The sequence below is a fragment of the Prenolepis imparis genome, unplaced genomic scaffold (genome assembly GCF_030444845.1).
Source record: "Prenolepis imparis isolate NDT839.2.m4 unplaced genomic scaffold, iyPreImpa1.0 SCAF_14, whole genome shotgun sequence".
In the NCBI taxonomy this organism is placed as follows: domain Eukaryota; kingdom Metazoa; phylum Arthropoda; class Insecta; order Hymenoptera; family Formicidae; genus Prenolepis; species Prenolepis imparis.
In genome coordinates, this window is record NW_028141172.1 from 558,906 (window position 1) to 573,456 (window position 14,551).

At 34.5% G+C, this 14,551-nt stretch overlaps 1 protein-coding gene across 13 annotated transcripts in view; it reads left to right on the forward strand.

Moving 5' to 3' along the window:
- The window catches only part of Dysc (whirlin protein dyschronic), a 65,354-nt gene that overhangs the window by 20,399 nt on the left and 30,404 nt on the right, over positions 1-14,551 (forward strand). For 9 of the 13 annotated variants that reach the window (XM_083054751.1, XM_083054758.1, XM_083054749.1 and 6 more), the window contains 5 exons: positions 5,380-5,703; positions 6,065-6,297; positions 6,949-7,252; positions 8,049-8,108; positions 11,866-12,020. In XM_083054751.1, the coding sequence (XP_082910877.1) occupies positions 5,380-5,703; positions 6,065-6,297; positions 6,949-7,252; positions 8,049-8,108; positions 11,866-12,020 (1,076 nt within the window). The remainder of the gene's footprint in view (positions 1-5,379; positions 5,704-6,064; positions 6,298-6,948; positions 7,253-8,048; positions 8,109-11,865; positions 12,021-14,551) is intronic. The other 4 variants (XM_083054761.1, XM_083054762.1, XM_083054760.1 and 1 more) reach the window with 3 other exon arrangements.

Genomic DNA, 14,551 nt, shown 5'->3' on the forward strand with positions numbered 1-14,551 from the left:
ATCGATCCTCGTTCTAAGTCCGGCTCTCAACCGGATTAGAGGATCTAGGGAGAAACGTCAAGCATCCCTAAATCCGCGAGCAAATAACCGGACCGCTCTCGAAATCAACCGTTTCTTATTCTTACTCCTTTTGTCATCATCAGTGCTTCTCAACCCTTTCATCGTTCGTATCAGCCTTTCGAGATTTAGCCACTTTACCGCTACTCCTTTATAATCACCGTTAATTGATGGAAAAAAAGATAAACATATACGCGGAAAAATTTTAGTGAAATCTTTTGCTAATAATATCGGTCTTGAAATTTGTTGCAAAAGTTCCAATTTTTATAAAATGATTTTATCTACGTAATTGTAATAACGCGTTAAAGAGACACAATTTCCTTTTAAAGTGCGCTATGTAAAATATTTGCGATTTTTCAAGTTTCGACATGAGCTGTTGCAAACCTTTTCATACTAGAGCATCGCCGAAGAACACCCTTTGATCCGTAGGGTAAACCGCTCAAAGGAATATCATTGTTACCCCCTAGCACGCTCGATGTTCAGAAGTGGCAAACACTAAGCGGATATATTCGCGCATATAAAGTTAAGCATCGCTCTCTCTGTCTCTTCCTCTCTTTCTTTCTTTCTCTCTCTTGTGCCGATATAAGTGGCAAGACTAAAGAGAGAAGCGAGAAACATTCCACATAAATCTAAATTCAAAATTGAGAAACTTCAAACTCTAGAGCCAATTTGAAATTAAACTTTAAGATCGAGAAAGTTTTCAACTTAAATTAGTGCCATAGTGAAAGACGCGCGCAGGTCAATTTTGAGTAAAATTTTTAGATCGACAACGCGATGAGCAATCTTGAGCTAAACAACAATAGGAAAGAACGCAAAAATTAAAGTTAAAACTAAAAATTTTCGTATAAAAATTTTGTCTTAAGACAAAATTCAAAATCTGAAAATTTTGAACGAGACACTACATTTGACCTTTTAATATTGCTGAAGAATCTTTGGTGAATCCCACGTTTCTTTCGACCAGATACCGACCACCCATTATTCTCGACAGTCTTTGTTTTAAGCCACAGCGGAAGCAGCGGAATCATTTACACCAGAGGGATTACTCGCGGCAATTCCTTCCACTCGAATAACTTGCCTATAGTAACGGTTCTCTTCAATCCTTCATACAACCTGTCAATGATTGCTGCGCGTTTCTACTCGCCTGTATCAAACATGACGAGATAATTCGAACCTTCTCGAGATTTTCAATTCTCAATATTTCATTTTAATCAATGAAATTTTATTTAATTTTTTAAATTATTTATTTATTTATTCAATTAATATAATTTTTATTTTTAGAGAAGTTACCGACTACCAGAACTTTAAAAAATAAAAAATAAAGACATTTTTATTTCATAAATTTTTCAGAATTATATAAAAATACATTTTATAAAATTAATATTAGTATTAATTTTATAAAAATGTTTGTAATGTTGAAGCTCTAAAAATATAAGTAGCAAGAATTTTAAATTCTTTTTATTTAATATAATCTTATGTATTTATCTAATTTTTATTTATATTCTACTAAATATTTTTCTATTCAATGCTAGTTAATTCTCGTATTTACATAGAACTTTGGATTTTGTCTCACTGTTTGCGCGGTGCGATTTTTCATGTAGGCGGCGAAAATCGATCAATACACGCATAGAACGAAAGCCAGGATATAGGTCGAGTTCTACAGACTTAGGCCGACGGTATTCCGGAAAAATTGCTATCACAGGAAGGGGTCGAACGAATGGGTCGTGGTGATCTATATCCACTCCTGTGATTACCCTCCCTCACATATATTTCTATAGATACATTTCTACAGAGTTCGACTCTAGAATCGATCGACTGTATATCCTCGATCTTAATGTAAACTTTATGTGACTTATTTAAGTAAATATAAAGCAAGTCCGTATATGTTAATTTCTTTCCTTCTTTCCTTTTCTCCTCTGTAACTTATTTCATGTGCGTGCTATTTATCGAATTTTTATTCTCATTATCATAATTTCTAAATTAAAAACCCTTATCAAATCCCAATTATATATACATATATTACACCAGATTGTATTCACGATTATTTTATGTTAGATGAAATAATAAAGATATTATAAATTTATTATAAAATTAATCTACATTAATTAGAATTAGTCAATTTTTAAGAAATATTGCACAAATTATATCTGCAATATTTGAAAGAAAAATTTTCTTCGGCTTCAATAACTATTATTTCAAAATAGGACATATATTATTTTTTAAATGAATCTCAATATATCTATATCAACTATATATGTATGTGTGTATATATGTCTATAATGCGTGAAACTTTAGTAATTTCTCTCTTCCATCATTTAGTATTTTAAAAATATTTAAATATTAAAATAAAATATTGTAAAAATAAAATAGACGCGATTAAATGGATTAATACTTTAATGGCTTATTTCGTTTATTTCTATCAACGTTTATTTCTATCATATATCTTTATCGCTATTTCATTGATTCAAATTCAATTATATCAATCTCGCGAAATTCGATAAAATTTCCAGGATGTCTTCGTCATCTTTTATTCAATGAAATATTTCATGCTTTCGCGACAGCTAAATAAGATAATTAATATCCACTTGATGTGTGAAAATAATCTTTTTATTTCGCAAATTGACTCAGATTCAAAGCATATTTCCTTGTATCGTCTGCATTAAACAACATTTGCTTATAGTTTATAGTCATTGTCAATTTCGTATTATGCTAATTTTTCGTAAACTTAATTTTTGTCCGTCGAAATGGCAATCATTTCGATGATTTTCTCCGATGTCATTCGCGGGATTCGCGGGATTCGCGGGATTCGCGGGATTTACGGAAGAAGGACACGGTTCTTTAAAGGTATCGATCAATGTGTAAACAGGATCAAATTACTGTGTATTCACCATCGTGAGAGGCTGTAAAGGATAACGGTGGCGGCGAGACTCGTTATCTCATAATGGCACGTCGAGAAGCTCCCAAGGAGATGCGTACAAACAACACGTTCGAGCGAGGCTGCTTTTTTTCCGTCCTTTACCCCCTCGAACCACGACTACGACGACGACTACGACGACGATGACGACGACGACGACGTGGCGGCGCCAGGCGTCCCGGCGCCCTCCGGCCAACCCCCTCGTCTCATTTATTCTCTTTACATAATACACAAAGCTTCCGCGCGCGAATGCTACTGCTGCTGCTCTTCTTCAAAAAGGAAAAGAGTGACCAATAACTGAACGCTATTTACTTTGCCTCGAAATTTTCAATTATTCAGAATCCTGTTAAAATGAGAATTCGTAATATTATATGTGCGTGTTTTGACTACCTTATATATATATTTTTCTTTTAAAAATTTTAAAAATTATCTCCACAGTAATAATATTTAGTAATAATATTCCAAGATATTTTTCTTGAATCAAACATAAGAAGGAAAAACTTTCGCAGACTTCGTCTATGAAAGCTTACTCTAGAACGTCGGAAACTATAACTTTTATAGTTCATCAGTGACTACGCAATCGGGATCGATTCGGCTGACCCAGAAAGCACATATCTTGTCGGCAAAAATGATCAGAACGATGTCTATCAGATAGCTTCAACTTCCGGATCGGTCATAGATAGCTGCTTACTGCCGACCGAAAATATGACTGTATACCGTGAGTGCTGGAAATAGCGGGTGTCAAACTTCGAGTACGACAAAGATAGTTTCGAACTTGTCTCACCAAACGGACTGTTTCTACTTCTTTTCTCATAAATTATTTAGTCATTCCGGCCAGAGGTAGATGTCAATCACGAAATCGGCAAATGACTCATCTATATGTCTTCTTGACAGTTAATCTAATATTAATTTTCCTCGATATAATATGTAATAACACGCCGTGAAAAGAGGCTATTATAAATCAGACTGATATGAAAGTTTCAAGTTATAGAAATTCTTAAAATTGATCGACGATATTGAATGCTGTTAGTCGATAAATAAGATATATTAAAAATTATATTTATAATAGAGATTAAAAGAGAAATAATGAAAGTGTAAAAAATTACAAATTAAAATTGTTGGTAAAAGATAATTAAAAATATAAAAATTAATTTACATATCAAGACAATAAAAATTTAAGACATCGCGACAAAGAGAAACATTTACAAATCAATAATCTAAATTTGTTAATAAAAAATAAACTATTTCGAGCTTAAAAATCGACGAAAGGTTTGATTTTAGAAATAGAGATGAGCAGAGTTTTGGAAATTCCATTTGACAGCATCTTTCGTATGTAAAATAGTATATCTAATTTACATAATACAATTCGGAGAGCACAAAGTTGGATGGTGAAACAGACAGAGAGACGGTTTACGATGTTTCCAAGAAAGCATCCATGGGATCGGGTAGCGAGAGCATTTACGAAATGCGATTCCGCCATCGGGCGTATCGTTGCGAAAATGAAATGACATTTTTATGTTTCCTCGGCACATCCGACGTTGTATAACTACGAGCGGAAACTTCTCCGCGTATTCGGGCGAAAAGAATCTTCCTCGCGCTTCGCGAGGAGATGCTGCGAGAGTCTCGTATCTTGCGAACCGCGAGAGATCCTAAAGGACGTGATCCGGGCTGGGTCAAGGATAGGGTAGGATGTGACGTCACAGGCTCTGCCAGGAGGATCGATATCCTGGCTGCCGAGTGGCGTCATCGACGCGAAACGCGACTGTCGTTCTCTTTTCTCGTCAACATTATTCTCTTATTTCAACTGTATAAACGCGGTCCATTTTAAAAAGTTCTATCGCTTTTCGTCAACTCTCCCGCTGCGCATTTTCCTAAGAAATTGATTGTAAAAAGTGTCGAACTTTTTTTTAGAAATAACATAGCATTAGTAAACAAATATTTACATATTAAGTGCTGAATAAAGTAAAAAATATCTTGCAAAGTTTTCAAAAATTAAATGATATATAGTACAATTTTGAAATTTTGCGTAAACTTCAAAATTCTTAAGAATTTAAATATTTTAATATTAAATTTTACGAGTTATATAAATATATTGATATTAAATAAAAAGTTAAATAATTTGACCAAAAAAATATTCGACAAACTTTGATATTCACAGAAGTTTGTTAATTCTCAAAAAATCCCACAAGTTCTTGAAAGATCTTGTTAATATTTCTGGCTAAAAAACATATATTCATTAAATATTTTAATGAATATTTTCATCAATTACAATATTTATAGAAAATATCATTCAGCTCCTGCACACAAATTCAACCTCTTAATTAAATCACAACCCCTAAGTTTTTTCACATATTCGGCATTGCAATGGGTATGTATCACGATATTGTATATTATTTCTCGCATTTCAACAGATGCTAAAGGCCTGCAGGACCTTGAGCATGACGGTGCGAGGGCCCGCGCTGGACCCCCGCTGCCGGGGCGGTCACCCCGGCTGGTCGTCGTCGGGTCGACAGCAGTCCTGCAGCTGGATGGACCGCCAAGGTCGTCCAGCGTCCCCGCCACCCCTTCATTCACCCCGCGATTCTCGCTACGGTCCGAGGACGCGAAAAGTTGAGTTGTGCATCGAACCCGGCCAGTCCCTGGGCCTGATGATCCGGGGTGGTCTCGAATACGGCCTCGGAATTTACGTCACGGGCGTCGACAAGGACAGCGTCGCCGATCGCGCCGGCCTCCTCGTGAGAATTATTAGCTTTTTCTACTAGATTTTAATTTTTCATTTCCAACTATATTTTTATTATCATTTTTAATAATCTTCTCCGCATGACTCTCTTTCTCTTTATATATTAATTGTATTAAATATTAATTTTGAATCATATATTCTATTCTGCATAATATATAAATTATTTATTATTTTTTAATAAGTAGTCAATTAAATGAATGTTACTTAATTATGTATTTACTCATTTATACATTAGTTTTTAATAATTTATATAATAACTATTAATTTTATGACGATGTTGATTTGGTTATTCGAGAATGTCAACACTCCTACGTTCAATCTTAACTCTAATATGAGGCGCTTTCGAATAATCGCAGGTGGGCGATCAAATCATCGAGGTAAACGGACAAAATTTCGAGGAGGCCACGCACGACGAAGCTGTCCAGATACTGAAGACCAACAAGAGGATGAGTCTACTGATACGCGATGTCGGCAAAGTTCCCCATTCCTGTACCACCAGTCAACCTATAGTAATCCCGACCGCCCGATATCCCGAGCACGATCCTTTGCTTCTAGAAAGTCCCGGGAATCATCGACCACCCAGTCCCGCGTAAGTCGCAAATATATTTTTTATCAACTTTTATTAATTTTAATTTTTTTGAATAATTTATTTATGGTATATAATATATATAGATTAAAAAATAAAAAAACTTTATTTTATATCCCTGTATCACAATTTATGTATGTGTAGTTTTTATATTGTCTTATGATTTTCATATTTAAAATATTTAAATGTGCTACTACACAAGAAGACAAAAATTGGAGAAAAAAATCTTTTAATCTTTTAAATTAAAAACTTTTAAATCCTTACAATAATTCTAATTTAATGGTAACGATAGTATTATAGGCGGCTACAGTAAAATCGTAATTCATCTGTCAGAATAATGAAAGAATAATATTAGCATATGGTTAATTAAATCATGAATCAATAAATAATATACGTTCAATAAAATCTGTTTAATTAAAATCAACACATGTATCGGTATATTCTCGGGACAAATATTACGTAAATCATTTCCAGTTTAAATTTCAACACACGATATCTAATTACTAAATCAAAAATTAATTAATCTACCGCAAGAAATAAGTTTAAATGAATTAAATAATTTTTCACACACATACACATATACACACGCATACACTTTAAGTTAATTCATTTTTACCTAACATTATATCCGATTGATTTTAAATTAAAATCAAGGAGTAGCACAAACGAGTGGAGACATCGAAGTGGCGTTCATACAGTTTCGGCAGCCACCGCCGCCATGGTGGAGGAAAAGGCAAGAGTCGTCCTTGCCAGGAGCGAGCGAGCCGCGCTCTCTCAACTTCTGGCGGACTACAGGACGAGAAGGCTTACGATAGAAGATCTGGTGGTCAGTCTGGCGGATTTGCTCAACACTCATGAGAAGCTGACATTACTGACAGAGCTCAGGGAGCTCGTCGACAACAAGGACAGAGCGGCCTTCGATGACCTCGTCTATCGACCCCGAATAGCGATGGCCAGGGTAAGTTTTCAAATAAGTTGTGCGATAATTTTTGTGAGTCAAAAGCTTTGAGAATATTCAGAATAAAAAAATTATTGGAGCTTGCAAAGTTAGAGAGCTTATATGTGCCCGAAATTGTACACAATTCTAGTTATATTATATTATAAATGTAGTGAAAATATCTTCTCTCTTTTTCTGTTTCTTTTTCTCTCTATGACAAAATGTATAACAAATATATGCGCGTCTCACAGATTTATGTATTATTTATATCAACATATGGAAACACATTTAAAATTATAATTAGTATTCTGATATTAATCAATTCAAATATATAGCGTGAAAAGACTGGAAATGCACTGCCACATTATCGTTAACATAACATAATAAATTGTGAAATTTGAAAAAATGCAATATAAAAATATATTTTTACTTGAGAGAAACAGAGAAAGAAGAAGGAGAGAGAGAGAGAGAGAGGATTTTAATTTTTATTAAAGTCCATATGTTTGCTTTTATGCTATAATTTGCTTTTTAAATGTAAATGATTAAACTGTAGAATTTATATAATCCCCCCATTTTTAAAACATGAACTAACGGGTTCTTTGAGACATGGGAATATTTTTTTAGAAGAAGCTAATACTCTCGACGATTTAAAAAATTTATAGTCTAACATTTATATAAATTATCTTATAGTCTAACGTCATTTCATTAAAACGTGTCGCACGATTAGAAAGAAAAAAATCGTTTTCCAAAGAAAATCAAAAGTCTAGCTCAAGATGATTTTTAAGACGGCGCTTTTTGTCTTTTCTTCCCCTTTTAGAGAAAAGGCGACCGCGCTCACTCGGATTTGATAGTGACTCCCTCGCTACACGATCTTCCGGTAAGTTGAACTTAGCCTCACGATACTCTATTCATATCCCCCGAGCTTACAAAGTACACTGACACATTTACACGCGTCTAAGCTCTCTGCGGATCACACGCGCGTTTGCGCGCATTGTGTTACGTATATACGAGCACAGAAGGAACACCACCACAAACGTACACACATTTTTATTATTCTCATCTCTTTATAATGATGTATGGAATACCGACTTTTTCTCTCTCTTTTTCTCTCACTCACTGTTCTGTGGATCTCTGTTCACCTTAATTATTAAGACATTAGAAGAATCGCTTTGCATTCCCACCCCCTTTTTTTTTTGTCGATGGACTTTCACGGGGAAAACCGCAAGGAAATATTTCCCGAAAGTTCCTCGTCATCGCGCGCACGCGTTCTTATTAATCCAGACTAATTGCGCCGTTGGAAAAATTATCATCTCGCCGAGAACGAGCGAAATTGTGTGAAACAAAGAAAAGTCAATCTCAAGAGAAATATTTAACGATTCATAATTTATAACAAAAACGCCGTAATTCATAATAGAGAATAATAATTCACAATAACTGCCTCTCCTTTTTAAACGAAAAATATAATTTATCTGAATATTTTATATTAGTCATTTTATTTTGACTGACATTTTATAAGACACAAATTTGAAAAAATTATTCATACATAAATTATAATACAAATAAAAATTAATAACTATCGTTTTTCTAATACAGATAGCTCGAAAAATAATTTTCACGCAAAATAATATCATATTCTGATAAATTTCGAATGACAATTCATAATCATTCTTATCACATATTATATGCAACAAATTGCGGCGAAATAACGAGAAAGACTTTCAACGTGAAATTAATATAAGGTACAAAAGATCCTTGAAGAGGATCGATATGAACGACAAGTATTAAATTGAACATTCGGCAACGAGTTATCGTTCGTTATCGGTGATCGACACAGATGCGACTGGCAGTTGAAGAAAAATGGAAATCCGCGATCGAGTATCGATTGGAGAGGTGCGAGGGAAAACGGAGAACGCCAGGCAAATACAGGAAGACGCTCTCCCAGGGAGAATACAGGGAGTCTCTTGGCAGGGAATTCGTGATAATCTCCTGGAGATTGTTCGCAAAAGAATCGCTTCACATCGCTCTCGATCGAAAGAAAGAGAGAGAGAGCGCGCGCAGGCGTATCGATCGTCATCACGATCGATTCTAATTTCCGCGTTTGATCGTTCCGGTCTGTCGTATCTTCACTCCTCGAGCAAAAGCATGACTCGTCTGTCAGGAAAATGACTTGCAATCCCCCTTCGTCTCTTTCTCTCTATCTCTCTCCTTCTCTTTCTCTCCGAGGATAACAGCTGCTTGACGACAATAAATAAAAAAATAAAAAAAAAACGCTCGCTCTTGTTCAAGGAAATATCAAGTCTGTTGGATAAACGACATGCCGACAATCAACTTTGATTTCTATTACGTCACACAATATAACCCTGATAAAACTCGTCTAATGTCGCATTTTATGGAAGATTTTTAAATGCCACACAGAGGCTTTTATATTCTTTTTTAATGAAAACAATATATACGGGTACTCTCTAGTTTTTTAGCAGATTAAGTTTGATATAATAACACGGAAAAATGCAGAGAAAAATCATACCACTTAAGTTAATATGCATCTATTCTTTTTTCATATCCTCTTTTTCTTCCCGTTTTAATTTAATTTTTGAAAGCAAATGCTTTTCATTGTATATATTTTGTATAATTTCCTATATTATTATATAATAATAAGATTAGTCGTAGTCAATCGATTAGTAATTTGTTGCGTATTAATTAATTATACTATTTATTTAATTGGTGCGACATTTGTCTAAATGAATTTTGTTCGTCTAAGCGCAGCTTTTTTTCTCGGCCTATCTTTCTCTTCTTTTCTCTTTCTCTAGAATTATGCGCATTCTCTACTTCTATTTTCTATCATCACCTATCTTCTTCTTCTTCTCTTGGCTTTTATTATTCACTGCTAGCGCTATTTTATTTTTACAGTCTTGCTTATATGTATATCTGCGCTATCTTGCTCCCTGCGATTAATTAATGTTTGTCGACAATTTGAAAATTATTGATTCCTTCGATGTTAATCTTAATTTATTATCTTTTTTTGCATAATTAGAAAGAAATATATTCAATTAACGATATCTTACAATCGGAGGAATCGATAGCGAATAATTGAAGAAAAGAACATCGGATGCATAATTATAATTATAAATGAGAGAGATTGAATAAAAATATAAGAAATACTATATTGCGCATTACGCTCTTATAATATTGCGTAACACGCCACACTTAAATTATAATTATAATTATGCTTTAATAGTAAATTTTACTACATTTTATATACGATTGCCGCTCTCTCTTTACTGCAATTAAAACCAAGGTTTCTAATTAAAATTTCTCATTATGAGAAGACGCGCTCTTGCACATGCATTTTTTCCCTTCTCATTGTTAGTCGGATACGATCTGTTAGATGCCTGCTGTTAAAAAACGGATAAGTAGAAAGCTGCTGTGCTCGCCATCTTCCTCCCTCCTTCTCTCGCTAGAGGCAAGAACACAACGGGAAACATTCGTTCCGTTTCGCGATCTCGTGAAAAATCGAGCCGAATTGCGATCACGAATTGCGAGAATATAAAGGCCGAAAAAATACAACACATCGCACGAATATTACATACAAAACAATGCGACTGCCCGTTTGCGAGTGATCGACGCTTGATTTACGACGCTAAACCGACCGGAAAAAGACTGCGGATCGTTTGTGGATCATTTTCTGGCAAAATCGGTAAATGCCTTGGAGAAGCGTCAGCATACTTCGGTATAAAGCGTCGTAAATCAAGTGTCAGCTGCATACACGGAGACAAATATTACCGGGCGACGCGCGACAAGTCGATCGATGATGAATTATTGTTCGATTGCTAATTTCGTCGATAATTTGCTAAAGTATCGCAATGGATAATGTGCCAGATGGGCACGATTCAATTGATTGATGCCCGAGGTTAATAAACCGTATGAAATTCTGATATATTTCTTTTAAGTGAATGAAAAAATCGAATGAATAAATAATATTTATCACGCGCATTTAAGTTATTAAATATATTACTAATATTTTATTAGGCGTTATTACATTTTATTAGAAATTTATTTATTATTTCTATAATTTTAATTATATTGCGTTTTTTGTCAATTTTATTTTATTGTATATTTAATTATATATATGTACATATATCTCATTTATTTGGATCAACATTTTTATTTTTTCTTATATTATTATTATACCAACTCTTAATTTTTGTTATATATGTATATATATTTCACATATTTAATAATTTAAATAAATATCGTTTACTATATTTTATATTGATTTTGTTTTACTATATATACCCTTATTTTTCATCAAACTTTTGACCTATCTTTTTCCTATCGCAATTATTAACTTATTACTTTAGAGATATAAGAAAAAATGAAAATATACTATTCACTGACCCGTTTCAACTGACGAACGAATTTGCGGATTATCGTCGATAAAAATCGGACTCTGAAAGCCACGGAAGCGCGACAATTCCCTGTATCATCCAATCAGCGTCCCGATAAAATCATCGATCGGTCAGTCGCCCCTCGTTCGAAAAGAGAAAGAAAGAAAGAAAGAAAGAAAGCACTCTCTTCTTTTTTTACGCGGTATGGGAAAGGGGACACGGCATGACAGGACATCTGATTTCTCGCAGAGGGGTGTGTCCGGTGGTTCTTGCCGTCCGGGACGACTGGTGGACGTCGAGGGAGACCCTCTAGGAGTAACGGGCCCTCTTCTACCGCGGGATAACCAGGAGTATAGATCGCCGAGCGAGGACAGCGGTCTCGGGGCCGACATGCCCAGGACCAGGTCGACCGCATGATCTCTTTAACGCCGGAAGGACGGCGATCCGCCATTTCGTAATCGGCGTCCGCGATCTTTGCGCGCGTCAGAAAAAGATCGTTTAATTTCAAGCTATTATACACGAGTTCGGGTTCGGTAAGAAAAAAAATTCTTCGCAACCGTTCCGAGAAAATTGCGAACGAAATGACGAGATGCTGGCTGGAAAATGGCGGCAGCGGTCCTTCCAGCGTTAATTTCTACCAACCCCCCTCCCCCTTCAATTTTCGCGTTAAGATCATCCCGTTTTTTTTTTTAACAAGAAGTACACCGAAGCACACTCTCTTGCAATCACTTTCATCCGAATAAGTACGAGTTTAATTAAGTACTGCTTATACAGGATGTCTGAACTTCGATATACAATAAAAGTATGAAAATTAAATTCCTCTTCAATAAAATTAAATTGAATTTCAGACTTTCTTTTCCAAATATTTAACGAAGAGTATTATAAATAGCAAATTAAAGAGCAAACTGCGTATGATTATAAGACATTCCGTATAGCGAGCAATAATTCACTTTTAAGAAGGTCACGTGGCGTTTCTGTCGTAGCGACCAAAAGATTGACAAACAGCTGATTACACTTTATTTCGTTCGGCGAGCAGTCATGTTCGCGAAAGAGCTAGATTCGCGAAGTTCGACCGAGAGGATCGCAGGTTGGCTAAAAAAGATCTCATAGCGGCTTCCAAGCAGGGAAGGATTAATATAATGGCGTTTCTCTGTAGGATACGCGATACATTGATACTTCATTTCCTACTCTCACATCGTTCCTGTTCCCTCATCCCTCTCCCTATCCGCATCCGCTCCATCAAGATCAACATCCCGACCCCTCTCTTCAGCATTCTCAAACCAGTAGCTGAGAACCCAGGTATGTAAACAGATAGACTGAATACGTACAGGGCACTTCAGCAACAGTTCAATGCACCTCACCTTCACTACTTATCGAGACACTAATGACTGGCACTTTCGCTTTTGATAAAAAGGAGCACGGCTAATCGCCTCTCATTATTGCATTATTAATTTTTAATATGAGAATATCGAAAAGAGATAATCCGAAAAATGATTTTTACCACTCATCGAAACGTTTCTTATTCGCTGTGTGTCATTTACATTGCAAATTATATACATATTTTATAGAAAATATATACTGTGTCAAATTAATTAATTTCTATCGAAAGTTGATTATAATAATTTTAATATTATTGTGCAGTATTTAACTCTTTCGCTTGACGAAACAGAGAGAGAGATACATATATTGTCTCGCTAGATTTGTTAAAAATCTTCTTGCATTTATTCGAATTTATTTAAAAGCTTATTAACATATAATAGTATACATATGATTTCACTTTTAGCCTTGTAACTATATCTATGCCGACACACATGACAAATATCTATAGATTCAAGAAGCTTTACGAAAGTAGGATTTTGAGGTTTGTCGCTTTGTTCAAATCTCTGAGCGCGAAGGGCGAATCACCGCAAAGGTTTTTTTTTCCACGTGGCGGTGCGTGGGAAGGAAATCGATAATTGAGGTGGATTTAATCGCGAGTACACGACAGTTTTCATTTCTTGTTCTCATTTCCTCTCGCGATACACGTCCAACGCGACATGTCGCTTCGCGACGATGGCTATATGGACTTTCGATTTCGCAGTAGGAAATAGCTGTTGCGCCGACGAGTGTGTGAAAACGTCCCACGATTATTATTAACAGAAGAGGAAAAATATATTTATCACTTCAATTAATATGTAAGCACACACAATGGAATATTTATAATTAATCTTAATGAAAGATCTTTTCATATGAGAAATATTATTGAAACAGGAGGCGTTTGATATTCATTTGTGCAACTATTATTAACGTAAATAAAAATGAATAATTCGCACGGATAAAAAATTCTAATAAAATTTTAATTAAATTATTATAAATTATTCCATCAATCATTAATATAGATAGAGATGAAATAATTAGCAGAAATAAAAAATGGTAAATTATTCATCACAATTACTATCACTAGCAGATGTAGAATAATGAAAATTAAAAAAACTTTAATAAAAGTTTTCCCGTTCTATTTATAAATCTTTATTCTAAAATTATATATATGCCTACCGCGCGTAATAAAAATTATATCACTACACTTGAATTTAAATAAAACTAAAATAAATATCAAAAATATGTAAAAATATTTTTAATTTTCATTAAATATTTTTCATTTATTTAAATAGATAAGATCATATTTTCTTCAAATATTATATAATTATATATTTAGAAATAATATATTGAATTATAGATATTTTAATAGATAATTTAATAGACTGTTTTTCCGCCTCTATTTCTTTGTCGTATAAATAAAGAACAAAATACATGAAAAAAATCGAAAAATATTCGCGTTTCTTTCTGTCACGGTTTATTCTGCCACGTTATTCTTGAATCTACTTTCTCCGTGAATGCACGAAATCTGCATTGAATTGTATGAAAGTAAATTTTGCGGGATCGATAGCGAACGTGA